The sequence below is a fragment of the Gorilla gorilla genome, chromosome 8, assembly GCF_029281585.2.
Source record: "Gorilla gorilla gorilla isolate KB3781 chromosome 8, NHGRI_mGorGor1-v2.1_pri, whole genome shotgun sequence".
NCBI classification, from domain to species: domain Eukaryota; kingdom Metazoa; phylum Chordata; class Mammalia; order Primates; family Hominidae; genus Gorilla; species Gorilla gorilla.
In genome coordinates, this window is record NC_073232.2 from 53,522,160 (window position 1) to 53,544,170 (window position 22,011).

General features: G+C 35.0%; 1 protein-coding gene across 2 annotated transcripts in view; it reads left to right on the forward strand.

Moving 5' to 3' along the window:
* Positions 1-22,011, forward strand: part of RTKN2 (rhotekin 2) — a 75,599-nt gene that overhangs the window by 34,141 nt on the left and 19,447 nt on the right. For both annotated transcript variants that reach the window (XM_055353259.2, XM_019035648.4), the window contains 3 exons: positions 11,254-11,348; positions 16,299-16,405; positions 17,346-17,477. In XM_055353259.2, coding sequence (XP_055209234.2) covers positions 11,254-11,348; positions 16,299-16,405; positions 17,346-17,477 — 334 coding nt within the window. The remainder of the gene's footprint in view (positions 1-11,253; positions 11,349-16,298; positions 16,406-17,345; positions 17,478-22,011) is intronic.

The window sequence follows — 22,011 nt, forward strand, 5'->3', positions numbered from 1 at the left end:
AATCATGGAGGTGATCAATGTTGTTTTATTTGAACTCTTGAATTTTCTTTTCTTTTCTTTTTCTTTTTCTTTTTTTTTTTTTTTTTAAGACAAGTCTGGATCTGTTGCCCAGTCTGGAGTGCAGTGGAGCTCTCAGCTCCCTGCAGCCTCAGCCTCCTGAGTAGCTAGGACTACTGGCACATGCTACCATGCCTGGTGGCTAATTTTTGTATTTTTCTTGTAGAGATAGGGTTTCACCACATTGCTCAGGCTGATCTCAACCTCATGGGCTCAAGCAATCCGCTTGCCTCAGCTTCCCAAAGTGCTGGGATTACAGGTATGAGGCCACCACACCCAGCCTTGAATTTTTATAATGTTTGTGTTTCAATCTGCCATTCTCTTTGATGCCCAAGTTGTTCATCTTTGATCAGTGGGAAACCGTTAAGCTGACTTCTACATCCTTTGACACAACCTAATCTTTGATAGCTTTTTTGCTTTCTGACACAGTAAGATGTTCCCCCTTTCACCTTGTATTTTTCTGCCAAGACTTGGAAACACCATTTCTCCAAGGAGCGTGGTTTCCTTCAGATACCTTCTTTAAACACTGTGTTTGTTTCTTCACAAATAGTTTTATGTTGATGTTTCTTTGGAACACTGTTGATCAAGCTGCATTCCTAGAATTTCTTTGCATGTTTCGTCGAGTTGGCTCTTCAGCATGTCAATAATTTTACTGTAATTATAAAAAGCAAAATATTTTAGGTATAGATCCTAGAAATGCCAGTCATCAGAATTTAATGAAATTACTCTTTTCATGTGATATATATTACATGCAAAATATACTTTGGCACTCTAGCATAGTGTCTTTCAATCTCTTTGGATTGATGTTCATGCTAAAAAAATACATTTTACATCGTGACTGAGTGCACAGTTATGTAAGTAGATAGATTTTATGAAGTAATTCTTAACCCTTACTATTTACAATATAATTATCAGGCATTTGCTTATTCTTTTGCTTTCAGTTTTTTTTAATGCTGTTTGTAAATCATTAAATTGATTTCATGACCCATGAATCAGTCCCAGTCCACATTCTGAAAAACAGTCATAGAAGATGTCTTTCCAGTATAAATGTCATTTAAAAGGAGGCAAGAGACCTTTAATTTTCTTCCTTAGATCTAAGACCATCTTTAAAACTTTTCTGCATTAATATTATATCAAGGATTTGCTGGAAGGTACTTTAATTCAGTCATAAGGTGGTGGAATTAATTCTTTTTAATGATTAGATAAACAATTCTATTTCCAGGTTTAAGCAGGCTTTAGTGCAGAAAGAGATCTTAGAGATAATTACCCAGTTCAATAATTTTTACATTTTTTAAGTAGCAAAGCTCCTATTTTAAAAGTGACAGGACCAGTAGTATCTCTTATCCAACTACACTATATGGTAGAAAAGTTACATTTTTCCCTCACTTTCTCATATGAAAGGCAAAGATGTTCATACACAATCACTTCTTTTTAGAAAGCTTTTCAGAAACATTTTTGGAGTTTCATGCGCCTTTACAGCATGTAAAAACAATGAATGTGCTTCTTAAACAGTTTAAAACTTCATTGTTTGTCCATGAATACTCAATTTTTAATTTCTGTAATTTATTACTTCTGTGACCCAAGAGAGATTAATTTATTCTGAGTTTTTGTTTTTCCTTCTGTAATAATAATGCATAATAATATCTCAACTCCATAGGATAATTACGAGATTTAATAAGATAATTCATGGATTTGGTTTATAAAGGAAGCATTTTGTAGTAAGCTCTGTTACCATTATGGTTACTGGTTTTACTGTTCCCAGACCAGTGCTTTTTCTAGGCCTTTTTTTTTTAAACTCATGCTAAAACTTCACAGTTTAGAAACTTGACATAGGATTATAAAATGTAGCCACATTTTTTCATTTAAACTACGTTTATAATTTTATAGGAGGTCATTTAAATGATGTTAGAAACTATATTTAAGGCTGGGGGCAGTGGCTCATACCTGTAATCCCAACATTTTGGGAGGCCGAGGCAGGCAAATTGCTTGAGCCCAGGAGTTCGTGACCAGCCTGGGCACCATGGTGAAACCCCTTCTCTACTAAAAATACAAAAACCCAGCCCAGCTGTAGTCCCAACTACCCAGGAGGCTGAAGTAGGAGGATCACCTGAGCCTGGGAGGTTGAGGCTACGGTGAGCTGTGATCATGCCACTGCACTCCAGCCTGGATGACAGAGTGAGACCCTGTCTCAAAAAAAAAAAAAAAAGAAAGAAAGAAAGAAAGAAATTATATTTAATCTATATTTCTTTTTGAAGCCTAGAGGGATTTTTGAGAATAAATTATTGTGCATTAAGTTCTTTTTAATAGACAGCCATATAGATCTTGGAGTGTCTGTTTTCCTGTTCAGAATTTTTCATTCTATTTGGTTTATTCTGAGTTCAAACACTAATTTTCTTTATAAACATTTCCCCCTTGAATCTTGCGTGCCATTTGTTTATTTGATACCATTAAAGTTGGTCAAAAGATAAAATAAAACCTTTTACAACATTTCACAAATCATGTCCTTCTAATACCAGCATTCTGTTGACACTGTAGTGTGAACCCAGAGTCTACTAGGTTAACTCATAGCCCAGGACTACTCTTACCTGATGCTTCCTTAACTGACCACTTCAGCACCATGGTAGGAGTTTAAAAATCAGGATGCATAAGGGGATCAATTTTGTATATTTAAGTGATCTAGGTCAATGCAAAGATTTCTAATACAGCTTTTAGTCTTTAACCAAAATGGACACATATAAAATGATAAAAGTTTCCCTAGTAATATGATATGTGACCAAATATAGCCGTTCTTCCTGACAAGGGTGCATTTTTTAGACTACCATTTAAGCCATTTTTTTTAATAACATTCCCCTTCCTCCAAAAAAATGTCGTAACAATTGGCCTATTTGATAGAAAAAAAAATGTAGCTGATTAAACTTTTGGGAACTCAAAATTAGGATTGGCTAAAAGGAATGAGTGTGATGTTTTAGAAAGAAAATGTTATCCTGACAAGAATGTTTTAAAAGTGAGGTCACTGTTGGTTTTGGAAGCACTGGCATTGTAGTTAGTCATGTTTTAAAAATGAAGCAACTTGAAATATCATAAAGTATTGTTTGATCTGAAAGAAGACAGTGAACATTTTTGGTAATTTTTAGTAAGCTCCCTGATAAGATTCATCTATTCATTTTATTGTGGAATTTAGCTTACTAAAATTCCTTTAGCCAGATTTTCCCAGTGCATCTAATAGCTGAATTAACTATTTTATGTTCCTTGATAACTATTTAGTACATTATACTTTAAATATACATCATTTTAAGCAATCATCTTGTGAAAACTGGTAAAATTCAGCATGATTATTTACTTGACAAAAGATGTATTGTTTCTTAAAAATAAGCCACTAATACTACATTTTATAATACTACATTTTAAATATGATTAAAGTTATAAAACGTGTATCCAAACACTTGTTCAGAATACATGGATTATTTATCTTTTGAGGAACGAGACTGTTAAAGATTTGGTGATGTGACAGATAATACAGTTTGTAAACATAACTAAGAAGTTACTCAACTATTATATATAATTAATTAAATCATTGTAGAAATGATTATTCAGCAATTATGTCATTTGGTAAGTTCAAAGGTTAATAGGTCCCTGCACTCAAAATTCTTCCAGTTTAGTAAAATGTAGTCGCTATTTGCTTTAAAGGAAAAAGTATCTTAAACTATTTATTAATGAGTTATAAAGCCAATATAATACACTGGGGCTCAGTGAGTTATAAAGCCAATATGATACACTGGGGCTCTCTTTCCAGTATACCTCTTGCAAGCTACAGGCAAGTCAGTTACATTCTCTGAACATCAGTTTCTTCATCTGAAAATGTGGAACAAAATATCTGCCCTGCCTACCTCTAGCAGTTTTTTTGAACCTTAAAAAAGATGTTGCTTGTCAAAGTGCCTTAAACTGCACATAGAGATGAAGTATGACAATGCTTTGCATGCAGTTGATTCCTAGGGGTGGTTTTCATCCTGTTACCACTTAACCACATTAATCATTTAGTTAGAAAAATAATATGCCCAGTGCAGTTGCTCATGCCTGTAATCTCAGCACTTTGGGAGGCCGAGGTGGGTGGATCACCTGAAGTCAGGAGTTTGAGACCAGCCTGGCCAACATGGTGAAACTCTGTCTCTTCTAAAAAAAAATACAAAAAATTAACCAGGCGTGGTGGTGAGCGCCTGTAATCCCAGCTACTTGGGAGGCTGAGGCAGGAGAATCGCTTGAACGCAGGAGGCAGAGGTTGCAGTGAGCTGAGATTGAGCCATTGCACTCCAACCTGGGCAACAAGAGAGAGACTCCGTCTCAAAATACAAAAAGAAAAAGAAAAAAAGAAAAATAATAGAAACTTGGAAATAGAACCTAGAAGGAAAAAGTTACTTATAGTTTCTAAACCAAATAATTTTTATCATTTCAAGCTGATATTTTACTTTCAGGTTTTTAAATGTCTAGCTTTGGGGGATATTTAGATAATAATTATACTGCACATTCAACTTTCTTCAGAATTTATTATAGAGTCTTTACATAATTATTTTGATGGCCACATTATCTGTTAGTTGACTATATCATAGTTTAACTGTTTTTAGAGGAGGCTATCAATAATTTTTTTCATATTGTTATGTGTCATTCATTGGAAATAGAGGTAAATATCTTACATATTAACCTTAAAGTAGTTAAAAGATGTCTTAGTCACAATCATTTCTTAAGGCCCAAGAAAAAAATTTAAACATATAGTTTGGTTATCACATAATTTTAGTCAATTCTGCCACACAAATTGCCTTCTAAACATGCCATCTCTCCAGTGCACCCAGTACAGATGCAATGAATAACATAGTTTCTTCCTGTGCACACTAATAGTGTTTAACATTCTGCAGTATATTGAAATGACTCTTCCTAAAGTGAAGACTACTCAAATGTTTTTAGTGGTCAGTGAGAATAAATTACAGTGTCAGTCCTAAAAATAAAACCCGAAAGTGTCTTCATTCTCTTTCTTTCTGTATCCTACCATTTCAGATATTTTTCTTGATAGACTTAACATACATGTGTTAAGAATAATACAAGTATTAGCCCATCTAATACCTTGACCTCTCAGTTTCATGACCTTGCACCAGTAATCTTGTCCTCTTTCAATTCAACTATCTACCCTGTGATTGTATTCTAGATCTTGTCATTACTAGTAATTGCATGTCCTCTGTAATCTTTGTAGTAGGTATCCCACTCTCTCCACCATATCCCACATTTCCAGGTTCTTCCCTTCAGTACTCTGACTCCAACTTAGCTTAGAATACATAATTTACTGTTTTATCCTTTCCTAGCATCTCTCTTCTTTTGCCATACTTGCCGTGGAAAAACTCCAACCTTGGTTAACTCCTACTTTTAGCTCCTTTGCACTCGTACTCATGAGGAATAGATGAAGAAGCAAGAGAAAAACAGTTATACTTCCTGGTCTCACTTGAGATACATAATCCCTAACCTTAAGTGGGTTCTCAGTATGACCGAGCAATTCTACTGTTTCTATAGTCTTCTACTTTACCTCTCTTCAAGGTAAGTATTTCACATGTTCTCCTCTCTAACTGCCAATATCCTCTCTCTGCCCCTCATTCATAGCTGATAACTTTGTTTCATATGTCATTGATATTACTGAAGTAATTGGAAGAGAAAAATATCCTCCATCCACCAAATCTGCCAGCCTACCCACATCTGCCTCAGTGTTTGCTGTTTCCTTTCTTGTGAACTGCCTTCACCTCATCTAAGGCCTGTCTGCTTGTGCGCTAGAGCCCACTTCTCAGTTACTCACAGTAGGCTCCTGCATGTTTCTTCCCCACCTATCCTACATCACCAACTTTAGTACAGCATCATTTCTGTATACTTATAAACATGCTGAAATACCTTCAATTTCATAACTATCCTTCGTGGAAAATAATTTTTTATTTCATAACTATCCTTCATGGAAAATAATTTTTTATATTCCTATCTCTACTTCCTCTTCTGCCATTCTCTACTGAACCATTTCAGTTGGCTTACCTCATGTTACCTCCATCCCATCCTACAGAAACTACTCTCGTCAAGGTCAACAGTGATCTAATGTTGCCACATTAGATTGTCAGTTATTGGAGTTCCTCTTCCTGGACCTTTTGGTATTAACACAATTGATCACTCTCCTTGAAATACTATTTTTATTTGGTGTCTAGAATACCACTTTCTTGATTTTTCTTCCACCTCAGTAACCATTTATTCATTGCCTGTCTCCTTTGTTCATTGCTCTTCATTTAATGGAGTGCTTGTGTCCCAGTATTTGGTCCTTGGACTTCACCTAACTAACTTTCATTAAATTTCATGTATATACTGATAACTCCCAAATTTATATCTCCAATACCTATTTCTCTTCTAACTCCAGACTCATATATCCAGTTGCCTGGATGCATCTACATACTGAAAACAATCTCAAATAATGCACCTAGATATCAAAAACAGTCTTAAACTTATTTGCCCCAAACTGAATTATTACCTCCTTTATCTGTTTCTCTCTCAGTCAGCCTCATTTCAGTTCATAACAATTCAATTTTTCTAGTTGCTTGGACCAGAAGCCTTGGAGATGTCTTTAATTCTTTCCTTGCTTTCACATCCTGTCTTTGCACTGAAACTTAGAGAATATATCAGGAATCTGAACCATTTCTCACCACCCCACCACCACCATTCTATTCCAGGCCTGCAACAGCTCTTGCCTGGTCAACTGCAGTAGCCTTTTAGTTGGTGTCTTCATTTTTCACTCCTGGCCTCTGTAGTCTGTTCTCCACACAGCAGCCAGAGGGATCATTTAATTTTGATACAAGTCAGATCATAGCACATGACTCTGCTCGGAACCTACCATTTGCTGCACATCTCACTCCAAATCCAGTGTTCCTTACCATGCCCCACCAGGACTGTGGTATTGTCTGTCTGTCTGCCCCCTACTTACCTTTTGGACATCTCAAATCACTCTGCCTCCCTCACTGTACTCCAGTCACAGTGACCTCCTTGTTTGTCAAACACACCTAGCATGTACTCACCTTAGCCTTTATATGTATTGTCCTCTGCCTGAAATACTCTTCCTTCTGTTCTTCTTGTGGCTCCTTTCTTCCTTTCAGGTCTTCACTCAAGTGTTACTTTTGCAGATAGGCCTTCTTCTCCTTTGGCCATCTGAAATAGCACTCTCCCCTGACCTTAATCCCTTCACCATGCTTTACTTAGCTTCATGGGCTTGATACAATTATATATTTTTCTATCAATTTTTCTTCCTGTATAAGAGAGGAAAAATAGATAAATATATAAATGTATGTTTACATATTTATGCATTCTCCTCCCCCATTTCGTTGATTGTTGTAGTTTTAACACCTGGAACACTGCCTGGGAAATGAAGGCACCCCACTTATTGTCGATAATCTTTTCTTGAAAATAACATATTCTGCCCTAAAGTGCTCACAGTGAGTCTACTTCCCATTATTTTAAGTGGGAAACGTTATAATGTGTTATCAATTTAAAACCCCCGTCTAGTTATTTTTTTGAGACAGTCTCATTCTGTCACTCAGGCTGGAGTGCAGTGGCACGATCTTGGCTCACTGCAGCCTCCGCCTCCCGGGTTCAAGCAATTCTCCTGCCTCAACCTCCCAAAGTTCTGGTGTTATAGGCGTGAGCCACCACGCCCAGCCTACTTTGATTCTTTCTCCACAGTTTTCTTTAATACTTCAACTTTTTGGGGATTCATTATGTGAACAATAGGGAAAAATAAGAGCTTATTGTGAAAGGCACTGTAGAAACTTGTTCAGAATAAATTAATAATAGCAGAGAATGGCCACTTGTCCCTCTCTTAGTTCTAGCGGCAGTTAAGATTTGTTGATATATAGTGAACTTTTGAAAAGCCTAAATGTGAGTCTGACATTATACCAATTCAGAATGTAACTCGAAAATGTACTCATGCGTTGTTTTGTTTAAAATGTTATGTTGAAATTTGGAGACAGAAACATAAATTTTCCTATATAAACATTGACCAGAAACACTGGGTATAGAGAGTTATCTTTGGTCTGTAATGACTATATAGTAAAAGCCAAGAGGCATTCTCCAAGGGAGTAGTATTCTATGAAGTATGCTATTATTTATTGAAGTGCATGCATACATTGCATACTTACTAAGTGTATGCATATATATTTTTGTAATACAGAGACTTTATTAAGGATTTAGTAAGAAACAAAGGAGGTTTATGAAACATAACACCTAGCATAGTTAATATAAATTCCCATCAGACATCACTGTCTTCTATATCTCTCTTTGTCTCTCTCTTTTAATATACTCGTTGATGTTTTGAGATTTTACTGATTTGGAAAAAAAATAAAATCAAGAAAATCATGAAAAAAATTAGGATTGCTAGCATAGAAAATACAGTTGTTGCCGGGTGCAGTGGCTCACACCTGTAATCCCAGCACTTTGGGAGGCCAAGGCAGGCGGATCATGAGGTCAGGAGATCGAGACCATTCCTGGCTAACACGGTGAAACCCCGTCTCTACTAAAAATACGAAAAGTAAGCTGGGCATGGTGGTGGGTGCCTGTAGTCCCAGCTACTCGGGAGGCTGAGGGAGGAGAATGGCATGAACCCAGAAGGTGGAGCTTGCAGTGAGCTGAGATTGTGCCACTGCACTCCAGCCTGGGTGACAGAGTGAGACTCCGTCTCAAAAAAAAAAAAAAAAAAGAAAATACAGTTGTTACTGAACATAAAATCACTTTTTATCACTACGAAGTGCCAGGATATGAAATTCATCACGAGAAATTCTAGGTATTTTGGTAAGAGTGCTATTTTAACGTAAGTACCACAAAGGGAACTATAATGAAAAAAATGGAATGAGTGTAATGAAGTCCTCCATGTTCTCACACTATAGATAAAACCCTCAAATCTCTGATGTAGATAACCAGAAGAAGGAGATTCATTCTGTGAAAAATAAAAAAAGTTGGATGCTAAAGTGGTAAGGACAGATTTGAATCAGTAATGTGCTATTACAATAAGAAGAGTCACACATGAATTGCACTCAACTTTGATTTGTGTAGAGACAACTGGTCATTTTAAAGGAAAATGAGGAAACTGGGAGAGGTTGAGTGAGGCTCAGAGTTAGCTAAGTGAAAAGTTCCAGATAGTGGGAAGGGGGAATTGGTCCATGTGGAACCCACCTGGGTGCTCTAGCTGGTATTTATCAAAATTAGTCTCCTACCCTCTCACAGAGACTGAAAGACAAAGGCCCTGTTTTCAGCTCTTGGTTGGAACAAACAATAAATTCTTTTGTCAGCCTCGAGTTTTCTCAAGCAGGCACTTTAAGAAGACATCTTAGGGATGCAGGTTAGAGCTGCTAGAAACAATGCTAGTGTTTGTTCAGGTCCTTAGAGGCCAAGGTTGAGGCCTAGTTGAGTAAAGGACTCAGAGGATCATGGCTAGAGTTTGGTCAAAAAGACAGCCTTTGTCCCTGGGAAATTAATATAAATCAGACCCTATCATTCCACTTTTTATCAACTTTCCTATTACACTTAGAATTAAATCCACTCCTCTTCCAGGGCTCACAGAGCCTCCAGGTGAGCTCATCACTCCCTGTATTTCCAGCCTTGCATTGCACCATGCTTGCTGCTTGCTTGCTGTGCACTAGCCACACTGGTTTTCCTTCAGCCCTCCCTTTGCAGATACTCACTCTGCTTGGAATGTTTTCCTGCATTCTTTGCTTGGCTAGATTCTTTTATGACTGGATAACTGTTAACTCCTCAGAAAGTCCTTCCTCATTTCACCTACCTACCACAGGTCCTCAGTTTTCTCATCTCCTTTGTTTCTTTCAGAGGAAAAGTTGCATTCCAACTTGCAAATGCTGGTATTTGGTTTATTCCTCTGCCTACTTTCTTTTTCATTCTGCCTGCCTCAGAATGTAATGCTGGATCTTGTTTACCATTGAATGCCCATCACCTAGCATTGGACTTGGCACATTTTGAGTGTTCAGTAAATATTTATTAAATGAACGGGGACCCTTCAGAGAAACATTTGTGTGAATTAAAACATAATTTGCAGATTTTTATTGACAAAGTATAGAGATAAACTTGCTAAGTTAATAACTTGCATCGTTGAAAAATGTCATCTATTATATCTAATTTTTTTCTTTTTTGTAGTAAAGCATTCTTGAATATACATTCAGAGGCATCAAGTACATTCATATTGTACAAGCATCACCACCCTCCATCTCCAGAAGTTTTTCATCTTCTCAAGCTGAAATTCTGTACCTATTGAACACTAATTCCTCCTTCTATCCTCCTGGCAGCCACCATTCTAGATTCCATCTCTATGAATTTCACTACTCTAGGTACCTCTTATAAGTGAAATCATATATAGTGTTTGTCCTTTTGTGACTGGCTTATTTCACTTAGCATAATGTCTTCAAGATTCATCCATGTCGTAGTATGTCAGAATTTTCTTCTTTTTTAAGGCTGAATAATATTCCATTATGCATATGTATGTGTATATACACACACACAAACACACACCCCACATTTTGTTGATTCCTTCATCCCTGGATAGACACTTGGGTTTCTTCTACCTTTAGGCTATTGTCAATAATGCTGCTGTGAACTTAGGTGTACAAATATCTGAGTCTCTGCTCTCAGTTCTTTTGGGTATATATCAGAGTAGAATTGCTGGATCAGTAATTTTATTTCTTATTTTTTGAGGAACCACCAAAATGTTTTCCACAGAGGTGGTATCATTTTACATTCCAACCAGCAATGTACAAAGGTTTTAGTTTCTCCACATACCAGCTAACATGTGTTACTGTTTTTTTGTTTGTTTTACTAATCTTAATGAGTATGAACTGATATCTCATTGTGGTTTTGATTTACATTTCCCCAATGACTGATAATACTGAGCATCCTTTTATGTTTTGTTGACCATTTGTCAACAAAAGAGAAATAGACATTTCTCTCTTTGGAGAAATGTAATGTGTCAGAATGTAATGCTGGATCTTGTCCTCTCTTTGGAGAAATGTCTATTCACGTCCTTTGCTTATCTTTAAATCAGGTTGTTTATTATTTGTTGTTGAACATACAAATATTTTGTGTAGTAGTAGAAATACAAAAATACTTAAAACATGTCTTCTTTCTTACTATTAGTGGTGTAAAGTATAATTTGCTAGCTCACACTACCCTAACCTTGGAAAGTGCTGAGGATAGTTTCAAGACCCATAATCTGTCTATTAATGGAAATGGTAAGTACAGTATATATTTTACTTATTACATATATTCTGTCTATATTTCTAATTATAGTATGTTCCCCTCAAGTGGATATCGGCTTAAATAATGGAGACATGAGTGATTCTGTTGGTTCTTTAAAATATATCTGTCCCTCTTCCCCAAAGGAGAAAAGTTTATTTTCCTGTCTCTACACTGAGATTTGCTTGCAAGGCTTAGTGGGAAAAGAAGGGACTCAGGTATGCTCAATCCTTGTTTTTGACTTGGAATTTATGACTTCACCACTCTTCTAGCTGGAAATTAAAGACCTGACTTATTTTTAAATTTGAAATCAAGGAAGCCAGCCTTTCTGTTAGTAGGAAGCAGATAATGTAAGAAAGAGAAAGGGTTAAATTATCTTAACCTTTTTCTCTTTGGATGGCGGTGGTAGTTAGAGTTTACCTTTTTCTCTTTGGATGGCAGTGGTAGTTATAGTTTATCCGAAATAAAGATATAGGAAACTGAAGAAGGGGTTTAGGTCATTAGGAAGATTTGTAAAACTTAGCATGAGCACTTGCTACTCTCCCAGGTTATTTTACTCGTGATGAAAAAATATGGAGCAGTGCTGGTAAGGCAGTTTGGAAGTATGATTTGGGTCATTTACTTTTGTTCATTTTCTCCAAGCAAAATAAATAAAAATATGTGGTAAAGTCCTAATTATACTTACTGTTGTAAGGATTGTGGCTCTGTACTGATAAGATTGATAATGTTATACCAATATTTTTTTGTTTCACAATGAGAAATTATGTTAAAAATAGGGAAAAGTTCATGAAATGTAAATATGTAGTTTAAAAAATAATTATGAGGCTAGGTGTGGTGGCTCATGCCTGTAATCCCAGTTCTTTGGGAGGACGAGATGGGAGGATCACGTGAGCCCAGGAGTTTGAGACCTGCCTGGGTAACATAGTGAGACCCTGTCTCTACAAAAATAAAAAAAAAAGTAGCTGGCCATGGTCGTGCATGCATGTAATCCCAGCTACTCAGGATACTGAGGTAGGAGGATCGCCTGACCCCAGAAGTTCAAGGCTGCAGTGAGGTATGATTGTACCATTGTTCGCCAGCCTGGGCTACAGAGTGAGACCCTGTCTCAAGAAATAGAACATGTCAAGAAATAGAACGTTACTACCTCTCCTTTCCCTCGGTTACCCTAGCTGTACATATGTCTCCATTTATCTCTTAGACTGATTTAATTATTCTTAATAGTTACAGGGTTCTTCAGCTTTTCTATTTCTTGGGTCAGTTTCAATAAGTCATGTTTTTATAGATATCTACCTATTTGATCTAAACTTTGAGATTTATAGGCATTAAATTTTCTATAATGTCCTTATATCTATTGAATTTCTGCAGCCTCTGTAGCATTGTTCCCTCTTTTCCATTCTGATATTTGCTTTCTGTACCATCTCTGTTTTTTAATTCTCATTCTTGTAATAGATTAGTCAGTTTTATTCACCAGTGTGTTCCATATTTGCTAATTATTTTTTAGGAGTAATGATTGTAGTCTGTATACTTCATATTACTAGAAGAGGTATGATAAAATCTCCTTCTGTGATTGTGGATTTTTCGACCCATAGTTATATCTATTTTTACTGTATATAATTTGAACCTTTGTTATTTGATGCATGTAAGTGTTTAAATTGTGTATTTTCTTCTTTTACCTCAAACTGTACTTATTTTTATGTTACAAACATGCCTCTTCAAACAGCATTATATTGGATTTTAATTTTTCTCTAATTTGACAATCTTTTTTTTACCGAAGCTTTTAGTCCTTTTGTATTTAATATCAAATAGCTGTGTATTTAGGTTTAAATCTATGATAACCTGTGTTTTCTGTTTGTCTCACCTATTCCGTGGTTATTTTTTCTTGCCTTTTAAAGCAATTTTTCCTTGTTTGAATTAAAGTCATACATTCTTTTTCTCATTTTTTAGAATTTACCCCTAAAAATTTCATTAATCATACTTATTAAAAACTAAACGTAAAAGATAGTTTTGTGCTTTTCTCAGACAATGCAAGGACTTTAGAACAGTTAAACTCTTTTCCCTAACCTATGTGCTATTGTTATATATTGTAATTCTTTTTTTTTTAGTAATTATTTAGATTTAATACTTATTTAGATTTACATACATGTTTCTGTGCACTGCTTGTATCTTACGCCTTGCATCTGGGATACTTTTCCCTCTGCTTGAATTATAAGCCTTAGAATTTCTTTTAGTGAGTTATGCTGATATCAGACTTCTTGTTCTTTTTGTTTATCTGAAGATGGCTTTATTTTGCCTCATTATTGAAGATATTTCTTAATTCTGCAGTTTTAATTTTTTCTTGTTGAATATTGAACATATAATTCCAACATTTTTGGCTTTTATTATTTTACTATAAATGTTGTAAATCATTTGCCAGTATGTTACCACTATGAGTGTAATCTTTTTATTTCTTTTTGCCTTTGGTTTTCTAAAATTTTACCATGGTATAATTAGGTGTAGAGTTTATTTATGCTGCTTGGGGCTTCTTGAGCTTCTTTACATTGTTGATATGTTTCATCAGTTTGGACAAAATCTCTCTTACCTGTTTGAAACTGCCTCTGCTGTTGTGTAGCTTTTGTTCTTTTTGCATGCCTGTTAAACCTATGTTAGTCTTTTTCATTGTATCCTTCGTGTTTCTTAGTCTTTATGATGTACTTTTCAACTAACTTACAGATTTTTAGAACATAAGCTATTCATAAATCTGAGATTGCCTATATAAAGAAATTTGCTTTCAAACTTCTAAATTTACAAATCACAAAGTTGATTTCAGATGTATTACTGAAATACATGCTTTTACAGAATTTTCGTTTCATTTGCTGCCTGTTTTAGGAAAGATAACTTTTGTTTATTTGTGTTTGCATTTTGGAATTGTATGTATTATGCTTGTGCATTTATTTTTCCTAGATTAAGCCCCTTATTTCTAAAATATAGCAGCTTTAAAATGTATTAATGAAAAAGATTTGAATAGTCTCAGAACATTGTTGTGTACTATTCTATAGTAGAATCTTGGGTAGGTAAATTTAAAACTTTTTGGTTTTACTACAAACCTTCGCTGCCTTGCATGTATATATTAACTATTTTTACAAAAAAAATTCTGGGGTAATTAAAACTGTTTGGTGAATAATAGTTACGGCCAGTAGCTAGCGATTTTGTAGGCACTACCAACAGGGCACAGCCAAAACTTTAAAAATCATTTTTATGTGATCCAGTGTGAACTAAGGGCCATATGTTTGGTTTTTATTTATACTCTGATGTCTAGAATAAATTATTTAATGCTTTCCTCCATATAGATAGGTAGTACACAGGTAGGTATCTTCATTAAAGGACTATCTTAATGTTTTTTGAAGTAACTTTTTTAAACAATGTCAAACTTACAGAAAAGTTGCAAGTTGAATGTCAAGATTTTTTTTTTTTTAATTAGAGATGGGTATCGGTATATTACCTAGTCTGGCCTCAAACTCCTGGGTGCAAGCACTCCTCCCACCTTGGCCTCCGGAGTAGCTGGGACTACAGGCACACACCACCACACTCAGCTTAAATGTCAAGATCTCTTTTTTCTCAAAAAAAATATGACAGCAAGTTGCTTACATGATAGTCTGTACCCCAAAATGTATTAATACATATTTCCTACTATCAGGACATTCAGCTACATCATCATCACTCTTGAAGTCAAGAAATGAATACTAATACATTACCACCATATAATCCTCAGAGTCCATTCAAGATGTTGCCCATTGTCACAATAATGTTCTTTATGGCAGAGGGATACAGTGCAGAATCATACATTTCATTTAATTATCATGCTTTTTAATTTTCCTTCAATCTGGGCTACTTCTTCATTCATTGGGCTCTAATGTTCGATGTCAGGCTCCTCTTCCCAGGCATACCTCTTTTACCCTGCTTGCTCAAGACAGAGTCCCAAATCTAGGCTGCGCCCCAGTGTCATCACCCTCTCAGGCCCTTCAGGTGCTGATACCTCCTGCAGGCAGCCCCTGCTACTCACCATTCTCATTCTGCCTGTCTCCATCATCCATTTCTAGCACACCACAGCTCCTTCTCCAGTCCTGGCACAGATGTTCATGTTGGGGGCTCTGTCTAATGGCTTATGACTGAATTGTTCAGCAAGAGAAGGGGAGGAGGAAGGGCCAAAAATGTTGATGAAGTTATCTTAAGTTCTCTGAAATAATGTTTTTTGTTTTTGTTTTTGTTTTTGTTTTGCTTTGTTTTTGAGATGGAGTCTTGCTCTGTTGCCCAGGCTGAAGTGCAGTGGTGCAGTCTGAGTTCACTGCAACCTCCGCCTCCTGGGCTCAAGCGATTCTTCTGCCTCACCCTCCCAAGCAGCTGGGACTACAAGCATGCACCACCATGCCCAGCTAATTTTTGTATTTTTAGTAGAGACAGGGTTTCACCATATTGGCCAGGCTGATCTCAAACTCCTGACCTCAAGTGATCCGCCTGCCTCGGCCTCACAAAGTGAAATAATGTTTTATTCAGAGGATCACTTTTCTAATTATTATAATGAAAATCAGAGCAAAAAGTAGAATTTGACAAACATAAATTACTTTATTAGAATGTTTTTATATTAAATGAGATCACTTATATTCTCTGAACAACTTTCATTGAATAATTAAAATCAAACAAGAGACTAAACAGTTCATTTTTATTCAGGTGATAGCATGCTATAAACTGTCAGTTTAATATTATCCTGTCCTTTCTATTCTCATATTTGATTTTCTCACTAAATATGGCACTGGTATTTGGGTAGGATGAATCTTTACATGAAACTAATTCTAAAATATGTTCTGTACAAAGCAAAACAAAATTGTAAAAAGAGAAAAATCAAAATGTATGATGACCTTAAATAAACTTATATTTATAACTTGATTTTTTTTTCTTTCTCCTTTAAATAGAGGAGTCTTCATTTTGGCTTCCCCTGTATGGCAACATGTGCTGCCGACTAGTTGCCCAGCCAGCTTGTATGGCTGAGGATGCATTTGCAGGATTTCTTAATCAGCAGGTTAGAGGACTTTAAATATCCTACAAACAATTGTAGCTCTACTTTAAATCTTAATATACAGGCAGTTGTTTCACCTTATGATATTGAGAAGTATTTTTTAAGTCTTTTTTTAAATGTCAGTTTTCTAAATGTTATCAGATATAAACTGTAGGGGGTGCGGGGTGAAAAGAATGACAAGGTAGGGAGGGATCTACTGCCATGTTGATGGCTAAGGCGCTACCTCTCCATGCTCCTCTGCTTCATTAATAGCAGCAACAGGATAATCAGCAACAGAGGGCTGCTTGTGGAAACTGATGAGGGCTGCTCAACACCTTTCACATAAAGGTCTTTCTGGCAGACAGCGTTTGGCACGGTTTAGGACTCTGAGCTTCCAAAGCTGCCTGCCTCTGTGCCACCTACTGCTGATTTATTTATAACCATAGTTATTTATATTCAGTAAATAATTAATTGTGAACTTCAATGAATCAATAGCTTTTTCTAAAAGATTCCATTAGGAGGAAAGAAAATTTGCATTCTTAAAGGGTAGTTGACATTTTCCGATGCTCTGAGAACAGTAAGGGAAAATAATATTTTGAACATACAGAATTGTTTTTATAATTTTCCTGAGTCATTTGATGAATTGCTATAGAATTCTAAGCACTAATTTTTAATCGACTAGCTTTTCTAAAACACCATTGATCTATGGTTTTATGTGTGTAAAAGTTAGGTGGTAATCGTTGCCTCCATTTCACTTAATGCCTTTAAGAATTCCAAACTTTTCTTCTCTGATATTAACATACTCTTGGATTTGGGGCAATTAACCTTTTGTATATCAAATTAATGGATAATTCCATCACATTTTAAAAATTCTAAATAACTAATTTAACCTTGATAAGTATTTTGATGAATTTAAAGTGATAATAACTTAAAATTGATAGTCTCTTGATTTTTTTTTTTTCAGCAAATGGTGGAAGGTCTGATTAGTTGGAGAAGGTTGTATTGTGTTTTGCGAGGAGGTAAACTCTATTGTTTTTACAGTCCAAAGGAAATTGAAGCTAAAGTGGAACCAGCTTTGGTAGTACCCATTAACAAGGTAAAGGAAATGCTGTTTTGAGAAAAAAATATACATCTTAGGAAGTTTGTTTTTGGCTGTGCAGTTTACATTGTTGTTGTCTTATAAATAAAAGAGAAGTACTGGGGTAAAAACAGGTTGCTTCATAAATATGATTTAATCTGTTTCTGTTTTTCTATTAGAGCTTATCTGTTATAAGAAAATGTATATTTCCTAAGAAAACATAGTAATGGACATCTATACCAGTAAATAGGTTTTAAGGCAGAGAATATAACTCCACATTAGCAGTATATTTAAATTTTTGATGAATTTACTTAAGAGATTAAACATAAATTGTTAGCTCATGTTATTATAGTGATGCTGTTTCTAGTTAGCATTCAAATGAAGCCATAAAAAGACATTCTTGACTATACTTTCTGATTTCTTATGGGATTGATAGGCAATTGTCCAATCTTCTGACAGAACAGAAAAGCCTGACAGTCCATTTAGAATAGTTGAGTGCTTATACTGCATTTAAAAAGTAGTACCACACTACCTAGAAAATTTGTCAAGTATATATATACTGGTTTGTTACAAAGGAGACTATTGAAATCTAGCTACAATTTTTTCATCTAGAATCCTATAGGAAAACTTCAATATAAGGCAGACTTAGTTTCTTCTACTTCACGGTCTTAAATTTAGCTTTGTCTGTTATTCAAGTCTAGCGTTGATTAGAGGATTTTTCTTTCCTCATTTTTTAGAGCATTCCTACTCTAAAATAATTGCATTTCTAGACCAAAATATCATGGTTTTTGCCTGTGGGCTGCCCCTAATTGTTTCTAGTTGTTCTACTTTGCTTGTCTTTGGTGTAGTTGAAGTGTGTGATAAAACATGAGCCATCACATTTGTTCTCCTTGTCTTTGAAATTATCCTTTAAAGAAGAATGTAAAGTTGTATGTCCTTTTATATAATAGTTGTATTCCTGAAAACCCGTGGGTACCAGTCTACTAATCTATAAAGACTTGAGTTTAGTTTCATGATCTTTTCCAATAATAACATTTTTGTCTGTTTCTATTCCGCTTTTAGAAATTACACTGCTTTTTACTTACAGAAAGTCTTTTAGTGAGACCTTTTATTATTATAAATTCACCTAATTTAACTGTTTTGTTTAAACTGTTTTGTTTTGAAAAATCAAGGACATAATACATCAGTATTATAATGAATCTGTTTTGGCTTAGAAAATTAGGTTTTTGAAATATATAATTATATTAATGAAAAATTGACATGCTTATTTCATTACTTGCCAACTTTTTATTTTGTTTGGTTTATGCAGTGTTGTATTTCCTGCCGCTTTTTCATACTTTAGTCTTTTGAAAATTTCAGATGGAAAAATTGAAACAGAATAATGAACACCTGTATACCATTCATCTAAACTTTTCAGCTGTTGTTAACATTTTGCCACATTTGCTTTCTCTCTAGTTAGAATTTTTTTCTGAACCATTTTAAAATCAGTTGCAAACAACGTAACATTTCTTCTCTGAATATGTTAGCATATTTCTCCTAAAACCAAGGACACTTTTTCGTAACCGTAATATTATTGTCATGCTCAAAAAGTTTATTGTTGATACAATATTATCTAATATACAGAAGAAATTCCTCTAATTGTCCCCAAAATATCCTTTCTAATTTTTATTTAGTGTCTGATCCAGGACCTCATCAAGGATCATATACTGCATCTGGTCAGCATTTCCTTTGATTCCTTTCATCTAAATTGTGCCCTTCACCTCCTGCCTTTATTTATTTATGCCTTTCATTACATTGACATTTTTTAAAAGTCCAGGCCAGTTTTCTTCTTAGAATTTCTCCAAATCTATATGTAACTAATTATTTCACTAGATTCAGCTTAAATAATTTTGGTAAAAGTTCTGTGTATATGATTATGTCTACTTTGGCTTTTACTAAATAGCTGAGGAGTAAAAATGAAATCCTACTAATTTTTTTCTTATATTTTGTACCATAGAATATTCAGTCATAAAATAAATTAAAATGTAATCTAAACAAATGATATTTTTGAAGTCATTAGTTTTATTTGAAGACAGTCTTGAAAGAATTCAACTCGCCTTATCTCAGTCCTTTAAGGTAGGCAAAGCAGGGATGGCCGCCCTGTTTTACAGGTATATTATTTCTTTTACAAGTGTAGAAATAGCCTCAGAGATCAGATAGAACTTTCCAAACTAGTAAGGAAAATTATATGGCTCACTCTTTTCCTAATGAGTAGGAAAAAATAGATAAAAATTCATGGACTGTTTTTGCTATTTCCTTATAGGCGTACGGCTAGACTAGATTTGGAAGGCAAAATTAGACTTTTTCCTCTCTTCATATCACTGTAAATCAATTTTGAAAGTTAAAAAGTGGCTATAAAATGAGGTTCTGAGCATGAAACCACAGTAGACTTATAAGCGATGGCTTAGGCATGTGTGTCGAAACTTTACGATTTAAATTTAAGAGAACATTTATAATAAAACTGTGTTATTGTAGTCAGTGTGCCTGTATTTTCAGTCTGATGACAAGGATCTAATTCCAGAAAAGTGGTGACAATGTTTATATGGCCTGACTGAATTGACCTATTTTAATTGATTTACTTTTCCTTGTGGTAATAAAGGCTGATGGCCAGGTGACTAATGAGATTTTGTAATCAATCAGTGGCATTGTAAGATGACTGAAATCAGCAGACTTACAAATTCCAGTGTTTCTTCCACAATTGGCCGTTACATATCACATGAAAATTATTAATTTAGTAATTTGTATAGATTTAGCCTTATACTTGGAGACAATGTGAGCTACATTTGACCTTGAGGACTGGTGACTTAATTATCTCTTCCGTTGTACATAACGTCTGTCTAAAGTACAAAAGAGCATTTTAAAATTAGACATAAAATAAGAGTTAAGGTTGGAAAGATATTATTATTATAGAATATAAATAAATATAATTTAATTGTTAATCTCAAAGATGAAACTGATGACAAAGTATTCTGTTTTCCTTCTTTGCAATATTGCCATCTTAATTTTCTCCAGTGTTGGTTTCCTGTGTTTTTCTCTTTAGAAGGCTTTTTCTCTTTGTAGTTCTTACTTCTACCTCAGGCTTCCTTTGAATTTTTCCATTCACCTGAAAACTTCCCTCTTAATAGTGAATTCACTGATCTCATTATTGAAAAAATCAAGCACTATCCCAGTCAAGAAATATATTTGTTACTTCCTAAAACATGACTGTTATATAATTATTTTTCCTTTTAAAGTAATTTTTGTTTTTTCTTAACTTACAAAATGATTCAAATGTACAGAAAAGTTGAAAAAAAAAAAAACCATACTGATGGCCCATATACATACCACCTAGACTCAGCAGTTAACATTTTGTCATATTTACATTATCTCTTTGATTAAATCTATATTTTTTGATGACCCATTTGAACATAAGACTTTGATATCATGATACTTCATTCCTGAATACTTCAACATGTAACTCCTATTAATAAAAATAGGGACCTTTCATATATATACATAATCATAATACCATTATCACAGCTAAGAAAATTAAAAATAACTTTCTTATGTCACCTAATATTCAGTCCATATTCAGATTTCCCCGTTTTCCCAAAATGGCCTTTTAGCTCAGGTCTTCAGTCCAGGATTATTCAGGGATTATGCATCCTCGACAATTCTTCTAATTTGTAAATGAGGTCTAGAGGCTTGATTGTATTTATGTAAAATATTTTTATTAGAATATTTTATGGTCGATCAGACAAGTACTTTATAGAGCCTCGCGTTAGGAGGCTCATGATGTCAGGTTGTCGCCACTACTGGTGACGCCCTCTCTCCAACATAATCTTCCCTCTTTACTATTAGCAAGTAGTCAGTGAGGAGACACTTTGGCACTGTGTGACTGTGTTTGTTTTCTAACAATCTTTCACATAATGGTTTTAGCCACCTGTGATTGTCTTTGCCTAAATCAGTAATTACACGGGAGAGTCTGGGTGATTTTCTCATACTACATTCCTTCTACATATGTCCTTCCTTTTGGCATTCTTTTTGTAAAGAATTTTTCTTATCAACTAGGGATGAATTACAGTCTCTTGTGAAAAGGCAGGATAAATACTTGGTATCTTAATTGCCAATTTTCAGGGTAAGAAGTTGGTGTCATGTATTGGTATAGCATTGGTATTGGTAATATATATTGGAGTTGATATTACTCCCTCCAGGGGTAGCAGATGAGTGTTATCTTCCTCCCTGCCCTACCTTCACTGTCTCATATAGTGATAAATTCATAGGTTTTTATCTATTCAGTGTTTTAAATTACTTGGTTTTTAAATCTAAGGTAGATATTTTGATTGTTTTTCTTACCTTGCAGATTTGTAAGGGAGACATGCTATTAGCATTTTCTTTTTGTTTTTTTGTTTGTTTGTTTGTTTGTTTGAGACAGGGTCTGGCCCTGTCTCTCAGGCTGGAGTGCAATGGTGCCATCACAGCTCACTGCAGCCTCCACCTCCCAGACACAAGGGATCCTCCCACCTTAACCTCC